Source organism: Pongo pygmaeus, chromosome X (assembly GCF_028885625.2).
Source record: "Pongo pygmaeus isolate AG05252 chromosome X, NHGRI_mPonPyg2-v2.0_pri, whole genome shotgun sequence".
NCBI lineage: Eukaryota > Metazoa > Chordata > Mammalia > Primates > Hominidae > Pongo > Pongo pygmaeus.
In genome coordinates, this window is record NC_072396.2 from 53,863,817 (window position 1) to 53,877,348 (window position 13,532).

General features: G+C 52.3%; 1 protein-coding gene and 1 pseudogene across 4 annotated transcripts in view; one reads left to right on the plus strand and one right to left on the minus strand.

Moving 5' to 3' along the window:
• Positions 1 to 10,589, minus strand: part of IQSEC2 (IQ motif and Sec7 domain ArfGEF 2) — an 88,607-nt gene extending 78,018 nt beyond the window's left edge. For 2 of the 4 annotated variants that reach the window (XM_054471684.2, XM_054471681.2), the window contains exon 1: positions 9,647 to 10,589. In XM_054471684.2, coding sequence (XP_054327659.1) covers positions 9,647 to 10,353 — 707 coding nt within the window. In that variant the 5' untranslated portion in view covers positions 10,354 to 10,589. The remainder of the gene's footprint in view (positions 1 to 9,646) is intronic. The other 2 variants (XM_054471682.2, XM_054471683.2) reach the window with 2 other exon arrangements.
• Positions 10,590 to 12,193: 1,604 nt separating this feature from the next.
• On the plus strand, positions 12,194 to 12,961 carry LOC129025120 (small ribosomal subunit protein uS2-like; annotated as a pseudogene).
• The last annotated feature ends 571 nt before the right edge of the window (positions 12,962 to 13,532 follow it).

The window sequence follows — 13,532 nt, forward strand, 5'->3', positions numbered from 1 at the left end:
AAATGAAGCCACGTAAGACAAAAAACAGCAGAAAGAAGGCTGGGCCTGAGCTAGGGGGAGAAAGAGAACAGCACATTTAAGAAAAGATGCACTGGGCGCGGTGGCTCACACCTGTAATCTCAACATTTTGGGAGGCCGAGGTGGGCGGATCACCTGAGGTCGGGAGTTCAAGACTAGCCTGACCAACATGGAGAAACCCTGTCTCTACAAAAAATACAAAATTAGCTGGGTGTGGTGGTGCATGCCTGTAATCCCAGCTACTCGGGAGGCTGAGGCAGGAGAATCCCTTGAACCCAGGAGGCAGAGGTTGCAGTGAGCTGAGATCGCGCCATTGCACTCCAGCCTGGGTGACAGAACGAGAGACTCCATCTAAAAAAAAAAAAAAGAAAAAAAGAAGAGAAAAGATGCTCTGAATGCTGGCATTCATACTAGGGTGACTCTTCTAATCAGCGTTCTCTTTTTCTGCTCACACCCTGACTGGCCTTATACAAGTCCTTTCTCTCTCTGGGCCTCAGTCTTTTCATCTGTAAAATGAATAGCTTCAGTTGGATGATTTGTCAGAGTCCTTCCAACTTGTGGTTTCTTGATTTCTATGCTGGTATTATTAAAACCCTACTGGTCATGAACGCTGCCACTCCTCTGAGCTTCCAAAGCAGGCTGCGCTCCCCTCCATCATCATCTTTCTCCCTACATAGGTTATCTCTACTCCCACTGCCCAAGCACAGGCCTGATCATCTCTTATCTAGACTGCTGCACCAGCCTCCTCCCTGGATACCCTCCAGTCTATCTTCCAAACTGCCCTCTAGGGGGATCTCTCCAAAACGTGGCTCTTGACATGTTCTCCCACACCACACAATAGGCACCTCTCCCCCAGTTTAAAATGCTACTTGGCCAGGCACGGTGGCTCATGCCTGTAATCCTAGTACTTTGGGAGGCCGGGGCAGGTGGCTCACCTGAGGTCAGGAGTTTGAGACCAGCCTGGCCAATATGGCAAAACCCTGTCTCTACTAAAAATACAAAAATTAGCCAGGCGTGGTGGCACATGCCTGTAATCCCAGCTACTCGGGAGGCTGAGGCAGGAGAATTGCTTGAACCCGGGGCGGGGAAGAGGCTGCAGTGAGCTGAGATCGCGCCACTTCACTCCAGCCTGGGCGAAAGAGCAAAACTCCATCTCAAAAAAATAAAAACAAAAACAAACCAAAACCAAAAACAAAAACAAAACAGCAGAAAGCTCCTGACGCTGCTAGTGAAGTGTCCTCAAGATGTGAGCCAGCCAGCCCTCCAGACTCCCCTGCGAGCCTCCCTGTTTGTGCTCTAGTTTGTATTGAACTCATAAAACAAACAAACAAACAAACAAAAAACCTCCCCATACACATATCCTGCTGGGCCCATACCTCTGTGTGTTTGCTCATGCTGGCCCCTCTGCCTTAACCTCCCTTTTGCCCCCAATTCCCACCAACCCACAAGCTGTCCTTCTTCACCTAGCTAACTCCAACTCATCCTCCAAGCCTCAGCTCAGGTATCAGCTCCTCCAGTAAGCCTTCCCTGACAGTCCAGGGTGATGTCTCTCCTTTGAGCACCTGTGGCCCCCTGTGCTCCCCTCTGGCATGACACAGTGGATAGCACACTGCAATCGTCTATTTCCACCACCACCTTCTCCACCCAATTATGAGCACCTTGAAGCCAGGAACTATATGATACTAATCATGGAATATTCACTGGACTGACCTCTCTCTCTGAAATGTGGTGAGCTTCCACATGGTTTCTCCTCCTGTCCTCCCACAGCACAGAGCTTTACAGAGTTATTATTAATAATAATGGCTATCGCTGAGTAAACACATACTGTGTGCTCAGCGCTTCACCTACGTCATCTTATTTAATTTTCACAACCATCACAATGAGATGGGCTGTTTATGAACTGGCTGGCATATCAGATATACAGCTGTGTGAGATGCCTCTCAGATTTATAAGAAAATGTAGGGGAAGGGCCAAGTTAGGTACTTTTCATCACAGATATAATGACAATAATTCTGAAGTGGTTATATGAAGGAAAATATTGGTTTTATTCAGGTGAATGCAGTATGCTGTATCCTGGAATCCAGTAGGAAATCACAGGGCCTGGATATGCAGTCATATCACTCTTTAAAAAGGTATAAAAATCACATCGCTCCAAAGAAATGCACCAGTGAAACATTAGTGATACGGTACCTATTAGGTGATGATAGTGATACATTTACATCTAAAATGTTGGAGGAATAATCCTGATCAGCCGTGTAGCTCTGGCTTGTCATCTTTGTTTTGAAAGGGATGCGATGCATCAGTCTTTGCATTGTTGTGTGTTTGCCACATTCCGCCTCTAGGGGGCAGGGCAGTCTCATGTATTATTTTCCATTCTCAGCTTTCCAGCCTGATCAGGACCTTGACGTACAGTATGCCAGGCAGCCAGGAAATTTTCTGATACAATTTTTTTGAGGGAGATAGGGGGCTGGCAACATGAATCTCATGCATCAGAAAATACAGTTTTATTCCTATTTACTACTTGAGAAAACTGAGGCTCTGAAAGTGAAGTGATTTGCCTAGAGTTACACAAAGTCCTTCCATGGCACCACACTTTCTCTGAATGTTAAGGTCCCAGAGAGCTTCAGCTACTAAGCTCTGGGGAATGGGCTTCCTCGTGTAAATGCTTCCAACAGGCAGTCTTGGAGAGAAACCAAATACCATGAGGAAGTTGTAGTAACTGGAAAATTATGTTGCCCTAAACGAGCTTCCCCAAAAGAGGAAGTAAGTCACTTACTAAGCATTCTTCCCCACGATCAATGTTTATGATCCTGCCAGGGAACACCGCAGTGAGTGAGGCAGAGGGGCCAAGTCTTATGTCAACCCTGAGATACCATGTCCAGCTCAGGGTCTGAGCTCAAGAAAGGTTTGATGGATAAATAAGCAACTTCCCATTGGGCTGAGTGAACTGCACACAGGTCCTGTGCAGGCCTCTTTGTTCCTTTCAGAACAGAAGACTTGGCATCGAGGGTCAGGACCACAGCCTGACATGGTAGGGAGAGATAATGATCAGCAGATTGGTCTAAATGTCTCCAAAGTCTCGTCCAAGTCTGCTACCTTGACATTCTATGAATCAGAAGGCTGGTGAGCGTGAGAAGAGACAGCAAAGGCCAAAATGGCTCCAGGGAGCATGAGAAAAAAGCCACAGAAAAGCCAAAAGAATTTCTTTTTCCTTAGAGACGGGATCTCGATTTGTTGCCCAGGCTGGAGTGCAGTGGCACAATCATAGTTCACTGTAACCTCAACCTCCCTGGCACAAGTGATCCTCCCGCCTTGACCTCCCAAACTGCTGGGAGCTACTGTGCCTACCCCAAGAGAATTCTGAAGTTGTCATTTCTTACTACAGGAGTCCTGGAAGGAAGAAAAAATTAGGTACCTTTAGCCATTAGTTCAGCAGGACTCAATCAGACATTCATTTGTCTACTCAGTATTTATTAAGCAGCTACTATGTGCTGTGCTATGTGTTTCCAAGCTTATAGCTCCTTCACTCATGCCTACAGCACCTAACACAGAACCTGACACACAAAATGCACTCAGTATATGTCAGTTAAATGTAAATCTGAAGGGGCTCTCAGTCTAACAGAGGGGACATGAGATGTAAACAACCCTGAAGGAATAAAAAGGGGCAGTGTGCTCATTGAGAGGGTCAAGGATAGACCAAACATCAGAGACACCAGCAAACAGACATAGGAGAGGTAACAGCTGAGTCCAGCCTGGGAACTGGGTACAGCAGCCCAAGAGCAAAGACCTAGACGCTAGCAGAAGTCCTGAGTGGGCTAACCAGGGGGGCACACGGGTCAGCCTGGCTGGAGCATAGTCTGTACAAAGACGAGAGGAAAAAGGCAGACTGGGGACAGATCCTAAGAAGACCATGCAGGGCAGGCGGAGGAGTTTTCAGGCCAAAGAGAGAGTGAAACTACTGGAGCTGGACTGCAGAACATGGTCTGGCTGCATCTCATCAGAGGCTTGATGGAGCGAGAGCAGGAGGAGCCATCTACTAGGAGACCATGGCCAAAATTCAGGGGGTGATGGTGAGAGGGAGCCTGCCTAGAGCAGCGGTCCTGGGAGCTCTGTTGGAGGAAGCTAGAGCCACATACCTGGAGTAGCTCTGATGTCTTTAAAGCCCACCTGCGGGAGGCAGCGGTGTACCATAGGCTTGGAAGCCAGACAGTTCTGGGCTCCATCTGCCTGAATAACCTCGGGCAGGTCACTGTACCTCTCTGATCCTTGTTTCCTTGTCTGAAAAAATGAAGATAGTAGGCTGGGCGCGGTGGCTCATGCCTGTAATCCCAGTACTTTGGGAGGCAGAGGTGGGCGGATCACCTGAGGTCAGGAGTTCGAGACCAGCCTGACCAACATGGTGAAATCCCGTCTCTACTAAAAATACAAAAATCAGTCGGGGGTGGTGGCACGTGCTTGTAATCCCAGCTACTCAGGAAGCTGAGGCACGAGAATTGCTTGAGCCCGGGAGGTGGGGGTTGCAGTGAGTCGAGAGCGTGCCATTGCACTTCAGCCTGGGCAACAAGAGTGAAACTCCATAAAACAAACAAACAAACAAACACACCCATCTGGCAGGGGCTCTGTGCAAATGAGGTTAGAAGTAGTGCTCCAGGGTGGGCTAGAACACTGCGGACCCTGGAGCCCAACTCCCTGGGCTCCTCCAGCTCCTTCACAGTTCTGCCACTTATTCATTGAGTGATCCTGGGTATGCTATCCAACCTTTCTGGGCCTCAGTTTCCTCATCTGTAAAATGGAGTTAATAACAATATCTACACGAGAGGATTCATGTGGAGATTGAATTAATACATGGAAAGCGCTTAGAACAAATAGTGCTTAGCACACAGTAAGAGCAGTGAAAAAATGTTAGCTATTATTACATAAAGCCACATAGCGTGGGGCCTGGCAGAAGGCTGAGACTCACTCGGTACACGTGTGGCCTCTTCCCCATGCTCCAGGCCTTTACTCTGCGCCCAGCAAATTCAGAGACCTTGGTAGGGAGGGGTGGGACAGATGAGGAAAGGGCAGGCAGCAAGTCTGGTCTGACGTCTTCCTCCTGGCTGCCACCTCCATGAAGGGACCACTCACATCCCTTCCATACCCCTCATCCCTCACCCACTGCCCAGGTACTCAAACAGCAGCCTGGCCTACCCTGATCCCTCCTTCCTCTGAGAACTTCCACTCCTCACCATCCTTGCCACTCATTTTGTCCTGAGTGTTGTCTCTATGGCATGGCTAGGGCTGCAACCCTGTCTCCCTGGATGGAGGGGAGCAGGGGTTCTGCAAGTGCTAAGAGTGCAGTGTTTGCTCAGCCTGGCGGCCCCTCCTGCGCTGTACACACAGCCAAGAAATGTTTGTAGATGATAACAACCCCATTCTTGCCCCAGATCTAGATAGAGAAGCAAGACTCTCATTCTCATTAAATTCAACATTACCATTTCCTCCCACACGAAGATAATGCTCACAACACAGTGGGAGGGAAGATAAATGGTTTTCCCTCCTGGGAAGGAGAGACACCCCCGACACCCCCTGGGAAAAGTACCCAAGACCCCAAAGGAGAGACTTCCCCTGAGCCTCTCCCTGGGCTCGCTGTCTCACATGCTGTCTCTCAGTGGCCTTAGCCCCTGCGGGGAGCATGCTGACATCCCACTGCAAGCAGAGGACAGCATGTGGTAGACCATACACTGCCCTAGCTGTCAAGAATACCACGTTGGGCCGGGCGTGGTGGCTTAGCACTCTGGGACACCAAGGAGGGAGGATCGCTTGAGCCCAGGAGTTTGAGACCAGTCTGGGCAACACAGAGAGACCCCGTCTCTGCTTAAAAAAATTGGGGGGATAGCAACTAGAAGGGCCAGCCTGGTGTTCTTTTTTGCAATTATTGCTCACTGCAGCCTCGAACTCCTGAACTCACTTGAGTAAGCTATGTTCACAACACTGCACTCCAGCCTGAGCGTCAGAGCAAGACCCTGTCCCAAAAACAAACCAAAACCAAAAAAAAAAAAAAAAAAAGAAAAGAAAAGAAAAAAAAAACACCACCAGGCCAGCCCCTCTAGTTGCTATCTCCAAGTGTAAGACAGCTTGCGGGTGGATGGGGGTGGGGGTAAAGGAAGGAGAGTTGCCACCATACCAGCTTCAGCCCACCACCGCCTACAGCAGAGCCGGAGCTGGGTCCATGCAAAAAGCGTGGGAAACGCAGCTCTTCAGCGTGGAGCAACTCAGCAGGGGCCCCTAGCACTCCTATAAATCATTCTAGGTGGCAGAACTGCAAGGGGGCCAAGCCAAGATCAACAACAAAAGCAGAGCTATTCTCTAATCAGCCAGGCTTGGGGGGGTATGTGGACAATTCCAGGTAAAAAGACCTGAGCATTAGTCAGGACCAACGACTACTAAAAAGCAAGCAAACAAAACCTTCGCGTACAGAGGACCCAGGACCAAAAGGAGGTAGGGACGCATCTCACTCTATCTGCACTAGAAAGGCCACACCCTGAGCACGGCAGAAGGGATACTGGCATCCTGGAACCTGTCCAGAGGGGACGGTGCAGGAGGATATGGGAATCTTGGGTGGATGACATGGATGGGGGTGGACATGACAGCTGATGTCCAATGCAGTAGAGGGAAAGTTCACAGGATTGGGAGTCTGTCTTATTAGTAATGTAACCTCTGGTGGGCTTCACTTCTCTGATCCCCCAATTTCTTCTGCTGTAAAATGTGGATCGTGGTGACAGAAGCACGGGATCATTGGGAGGACTAAAGAAAGTCCCCAGGCACAGCGGGGCCCCCCAACAAGCTGCAGCTCGGCCCAGGCACCACTCTCCCCTCTTCCTCCACCAGGGGGAGCCTGGGGACCAAGAGAGCCCAGCCTGTACCCGCTCTACCTAGCCTCCCCCAATGCTGCAGCCTCTGCTGCTAAACTCCCACCCTGCCTGCCCTCGCTTCCAGCGGCTTCTCACCCACTCCTTACAAACCCAGAACAGACCTAGCAGGGGAGTCGCTTGCAGCAGCAGCAGTGACAGCAATGGCTACTGCATCAACAGGCCCTCCTGATGCCAGGCCAGGAGGGAGAGTGGAAAGGAGGGAGACAGAGCCTTCTTCCCTGCCGCCGTCAACTCCCCACTCATCCCAGACTCATCTCCTCCTGCTTAAATCCTCTAGAGACCTAAGGCTCTCCTGGCCTCTCCTAGCTCAGTGCCAGGCCAGGTCCTGAGGCTAAGAGACTCCTGCGGGTTGGAGAGCTCTAGAGAAAAAAATACCAGGCCTTGGAGACAGGAAGACTTGGGTTCTAGTCCTAGCTCCATTAGCAACTAGTAGGGTAACCTTGAGCGAGGTCCCTTCACCTTGGAGCCTCAGTTTCCCCATCTCTAAAATGCAGTTGCCACAATGCAGAAGCTTGTTGTGAAGTCCAAAAGAGGTAATAATGGGTGTGTAAATAGTTAATATATGGTCAGGAGAGAAACTTAAAGTACTACCTAAACCCCTTTATTAATCCAGTAGGAAATGCAAAGCAAGGAAACGCAACAAGCAACCTGGGGGGTTCACAAAAAGAGGGAAGGACCAAGAGGTAGGCCTGCACGGATAGCAGAAACATGGAGCTCAGGAGCAAACAGGCAACCAGTCAGCCAAGAGATTCAGACCAATGTCTGCAGGGTGGAGAGCCAGAGTCATGGAATCCCATAACTGGGGACGACCCAGGTCATTTCATTGGGCTTTCTACCTGATTCAGGAATCATGCTTCCTCCAGTTCTCCCAGACTCCCACCCAAGCTCCGCTGAGAGCTCCAGGTCCATCCAGCTCCCACCTCCACCTCTCACGGCAGTCCACTGCACCACCAGAATGCCAGGTTGGAAAGTTCTTCCTAATCTATCTCAAATGTTCCCACTGTTTCGGGTTCTGCTCACTGAAACCACACATAATGAGTCCGCTCCCTCTGTCACAGGCCTGACCCCTCTAGAAAAGTCTTCTGCAGCCAGGCTCGACCATACCCCATGCAGTCTTCCTCTGCCCCCGGTCCACCATGGCCCTCTCCTGAATGGACCTTGGTCTACCTCTGTCCCTCTTCCAGTGTGGCGCCCCAAGGCACAAAGTCAGTCCTCCCGGACTGAGCTCGCAGCAGCCCTGCCTGGGCAGGAAAGCCCATTTCCTTTGCCCCCAGACTCCTCAGGGGCAGTCCACACTAAAATTCAGCTTAGGGTGTGCTGCAGTGGAGCCCAGCCGAGCCCTCAAGCTACAGCTGCTGCTCCTGGGGCCCAGCCATCTCAACCCAGCACCCCAGCCTGCTGCCTCACCACGGGGGAGTTGCAGAGAGCTGTCTCCCGGCAGATTTCCTGAGGCAGAAGGTTTCCCCACCCCCAGCCCAGCCTCCAAGAGACACTCCACTGGTTGTGGCACATGGTAGGACCAGCTGAGCAGTGAGAGGAGGGGGAAGCCTGTCCATTCGCTACAGGACTTCAGACTTGCTCTGTAGTGTGGCTGGATTAAACATAGAACCATCAAATCTGAGCTGGAGGGGTACTTCAAGATCATCCAAGGCAGACCTTGCCATTTAAAAAGATACGGGGGAACTGATGGCCTAAGAGAGAAAGAGACTCAGTCAAGGTCACAAAGCCAATCTGCAGAAGAGCTGGAAGGGGAACTCAGGTCTCCCAACTCCCAGCTCAGTGTTCCTTCGAATATGGCAGAAAAGAAATAAGGGAGCCTTTAGGGCAGCCTTGGGAGTCTGCACGCCCTTGACTCTCTCAGCCTGATACATGTATCCCAATCAGCTCACCATGGTATCTACACAGAAAAAGTGGACCCAGTCCATGTCCCATCAACCCAACAGATAGTGCCAAGGTGTCCCAAATAGACACACAGACCCCAGTGCAGGAACTGGAACCGATCCAGCAGAGGGGCAATCTAGACTTCCCTTCCCGGTAGGGCTCTTTAAATGGGTGTTGTTTTTCTTGAAGGGTGGAGAGGGGGTGGACTTTGAGGAACTAGCCAAGGGCTTGGCCTCCATCTTTGCTCCCCCATCTTTGCTCCCCCCGGCCAGAATGTGCTGCAGTTCCCTTCAGAGGGATGTCTCAGCCTCCAGCAGCCATTCTGGTCCCCACCTGCCTCTCTGGTAAGGGATGGAGCTGAGGCGGCCAGAGGAGAAAAGATCAGGCAAAAAGAAAAAGGCAAAAAAAAAAAAAAAAAAAAAAAAGGCGGGGGTGGGGGGCTTTCTCTCCCCTGGGGCTCTGAGTAGACACCCTCGCCGACCACAAAAATTCCAACCAGCATACCCAAAATAAATAAATAAATGAAAACCCATCTTCTGGCAAGGATGCAGCTAGGGGTTGAAGAAGTGGAGGCGGGGGAGGCGGCAATGACTGCTCTAGTCCCTCGCTGGCCGCGGTACCGGGAAAGAAGAGACGCCTGCACTCATCTGGCCAACCCAGTCTGGGGTGGCCAGGGAAGGGGTGTCGGCTGGATGAAGGGGGACCTGGCTTCTCCTGGCGGGTTGGGACAGGAGAGGAAGACACGGAAACAGACACTGGCTTCTTACTCTATCAGCTGGACAAGTTGGAGAGGGATCTAGAGGGAAGAGCCGGGGGTACAAACACACATTCCTTACTTTCTCTGGAGGGTCGTGGCCGGGCTGGTGCTGGTACTGGTGCTGTGGCCTCCGCCGGCGCCGGGACTGGAGCTCCTGGATGCGCCACGGCTCAGCTGGCCCCGCTCCCGCGGTGGCCGCGGCCCCACGCCCACCGCCGCAGAATAGCCCGCTTCCTTCTCGCGGCCCGGGTGCGCCGGCCCGGCCTCCCGCCCGCCACGCTCGCGACCCAGGGCTGGGTTCTCGTGGTGCAGGTGGCACTGGGCCACGTCACGCTCGCGGGCTGTGTAACCGGTAGTGTCCTGGAGCGGGTAGGAGGCGTCCCGCTCCTTGTCCCGATACACAGCCTCCCGATTCTGGTAGGCGCCTTCCCGGTTCGGGTAGCCCACGTCCCGGGCCGCCTGGTGGAACTGGCTCTCCCGCAGCTCGCGGTGGTGGAACTGGGTCTCGCGCAGGTTCTGGTACTGGCTTTCTCGGCCCGGGCTATCCCGCGCGCCGTGGGGGTCCCGGTGCAGCTCCCCGCGGTGCAGCTGGCTCTCCTCTCGCAGGTCGCGGTTCTCCTGGGTGAGCTGGTCCAGCTGGCCCTCCAGCTCCTCGATGCGCCGCCGCTGGGTCTCCAGCAGCTGCTGCTGGCTCTCGATGATGTTGTTCAGCTCCAGCAGGTACTCCACGGCCCGATTTGGGCTCTCGGATCCCGGGCCGCCCGGGGGCCCCGACCCCGCCTCCATCCTGGCGGCCCAGGGGCAGGGGAACGGGCAGGAGAGCCCTGTCCCCGCTCTCTCACGGCGCCACCCTCCCCCGGGCCCAGCCGGGGGAGGGGGCCGGCGGGACGCGAGGGCGCGCACCGGGCTTGAGGGCCCGGGGGCCCTAGGGGGCCCGGGAGACAGCGCTGGGGCCGGCGGCACGGGGAGCAGGAGCTGAGGCTGCCGCCGCTGCCGCCGCCACCACCACCACCACAGCCACTGCTCGGGAGGACGCGGCCCACGGCGCTCCGCCCGCTGCGGAGTCACTGCGCAGCGCGGCCGCGCGGGACCGCCCCGGCCGCCGGCCCGCCCCACGCCCCTGCCCCCACCCGGCTCGCCTGGCCCGCCCCCGCGCGCCCCACCTGCGGCTGCCACCCGCACCCGCAGCTGGACTGGCCCCAAGGCACCGGCGCCCGGCCAGGGCCAGCCCCATGACAGCCCGCAAGAGATCTCTCCATTCCACCCGTCCCAGGGTCCTCACTTAACGGAGCCTAAAGAAGCCTCCTTCCCAGGGTCCGCCGGTCCCTCGGGTTCGCCAGGCTGGGGATCTTCATCCAAAGCCATCCCGGGAGGAACCCCCATCCCAGGCAGTCCCCAGGTCCCGACAACCCGTGGACTCCCCATGCCCTAGGTCTGCCAATCCCAACCAGTGTCAGATTCCCCTTCCTAGCCAACCCCTGTGTCTCCTACCTCAGGCGACCTCCTTCCAGCCCCCATCATGGGCAGTCGTCCCTGAGTCTCCCATCCTAGCCAGTCCCTTGACTGTCTGCAGCTGCCCTCATCCCAGGCGTCCCTTGGGACTCCCAAAGGATGCGCACACACACATTCATGCACAACATCGCAGGCATCTCCCACTCCAGCCAGCCCTTACATTCTCCATTCAAACCAGTGCCCAGATCTCCTACCCCAGCCAACCCGAGAATCCCCCATCTCAGCCAGTCCCCGGGTCCTCTAACCAAGGCAGTCCAGGATCTCTCAACTCAACAAGCCCTGGGACTCCACATCACAGCCAGTCTTGGGATCAAGGCTCCATTCATTCAACCAACCCTCATTTCCTGCTCTCTTTTCGAAATGCTCTCCCCATTCACTCCATCATCCCCATCCACTGAAACTGTACCCATCCTTCAAGACTTAACTCAAATGCCACCTTACTGAAGCCAACCCTGATTTCCTCAGCCAGAAGTGCAAGCTGCTGCTCTCTCTCTCTCTCTCTCCTCTTGACCTCCTGCTGCACTCCCTATCTCCCTATCTTGTGGAATTTGTGGAACAAGTGGAACTTGCTTTACAGCACATTCATCTGTATTCTTGTTTTATGTCCTCTGCCAGACGGAGCTCCTTAAAGACAGAAACGTGTCTTAATTTATCTTTGTGAGCAGGTTGGGTTAGAGGAGAAAACATGAGTTTTACAGTCAGACAAAACTGGATTTAAATTCCATCTTCTCTCTTAATTTCAATTTCCCTATCAATAACAGCTACCTGACAGGGTGGTCTTGGATAAAAGCATGCAAAAAACACCTTGCACAGAAAAGACAACCCACAGAATGAGAGAAAGTATTTGCAAATCATGTATCTGATAAGGGACTTGTACGTAGAATATATAAAGAACTCTTACAGCAACAAAAAGACAACTAATTTTTTTTAAATGGGCAAGGAATTTGAATAAACATTTCTCCAAAGAAGATATACAAATGGTCAATAAGCACATGAAAAGACGCTCAACATCATTATCCATCAGGGAAATGCAAATCGAAACCACAATGAGCTCTCAGTGTTACCCATCAGGGGTTTCCTGCATTCTCCCATAACCTAAAGGGAAACTTCCACAATGTCTGGAGCCCTTAGTGTCCTGCAGATGAAGGAAGAGATATCCTCAAATTCCTTGCAGCAGAACCCCACTTGAATGGCACCAACCTTGGCTTCCAAATGGAACAGTACATCTACAGAAGGAAAAGTGATGGCATCTACATCGTAAATCTGAAGAGGACCTGGAAGAAGCTTCTGCCATTGTTGCCACTGAAAACCAGACTGATGTTAGTATTATACCTTCCAGGAATACTGGCCAGTGGGCTGTGCTAAAGTTTGCTGTTTCCACTGGAGCCACTCTTACTGCTGGGCACTTCACTCCTGGAACTTTCACTAATCAGATCCAGGCAGCCTTCCAGGAGCCACGTCTGCTGGTGGTTACTGATCCCAGGGCTGATCACTAACCTCTCACAGAGGCATCTTATATTAACTTGCCTATCATTGCCCTGGGTCACACAGAGTCTCCCCTGCACTGTGTGGACACTGCCATCCCATGCAACAACCCAGGAGTTCCCTCAGGGGGTCTAGTGTAATGGATGCTGGCCCAGGAGGTTCTGCATGTGCGTTGTACCACCTCCCGTGAACACCCATGGGAGTTATGCCTGATCTCTATTTCTGCAGAGATCCTGAAAAGATTGAAAACGAAGAGCAGGCTGCTGCAGAAAAGGCTGTGACCAAGGAGGAACTTCAGGGTGAATGGACTGCGCCAGCTCCTGAGTCTACTGCTATTCAACCTGAGGGTGCAGACTGGTCTGAAGGCATGCAGGTGCCCTTTGTACCTATTCAATAATTCTCTACTCAAGTTTGGAGCACTCAGCCTGCCACTGGAGGCTGGTCTGTAGCAGTCACTCTCAGATAGCTGAATTGATAGGAATAACCACTGAGTGGTCTTAAGCTGTTCTTCCACAGGCTCTTGAATAGAAAACAGAAATCAGATTGACGGAAAATAAATATCAGTTTCTTAAACATACACACACACACACACACACACACACACACACACACACACACACAGAGAGAGAGAGAGAGAGATACTACTTCACATCCACTATGATAGCTAAAATCCACAGAACAGACAATGAGAAGTGTTAGCGAGCATGTAGAGAAATTGGAATCCTCATTCATTGTGGATGGGAATGTAAAATGGTGCAGTCACTTTGGAAAACAGTTTGGCAGTTCCTCAAAATGTTAAACATAGAGTTAGCATATGATCCAGGGATTCCACTCCTAGGTATATATCCAAGAGAGATGAAAACATACATCTACTTAAAAACTTGTACATGAATGTTCACAGCAGCATTATTTGTAATAGCCTGAAAGTGGAAGCAACCAAGTGCTCATCAGTAGATGAAAGGATAAAC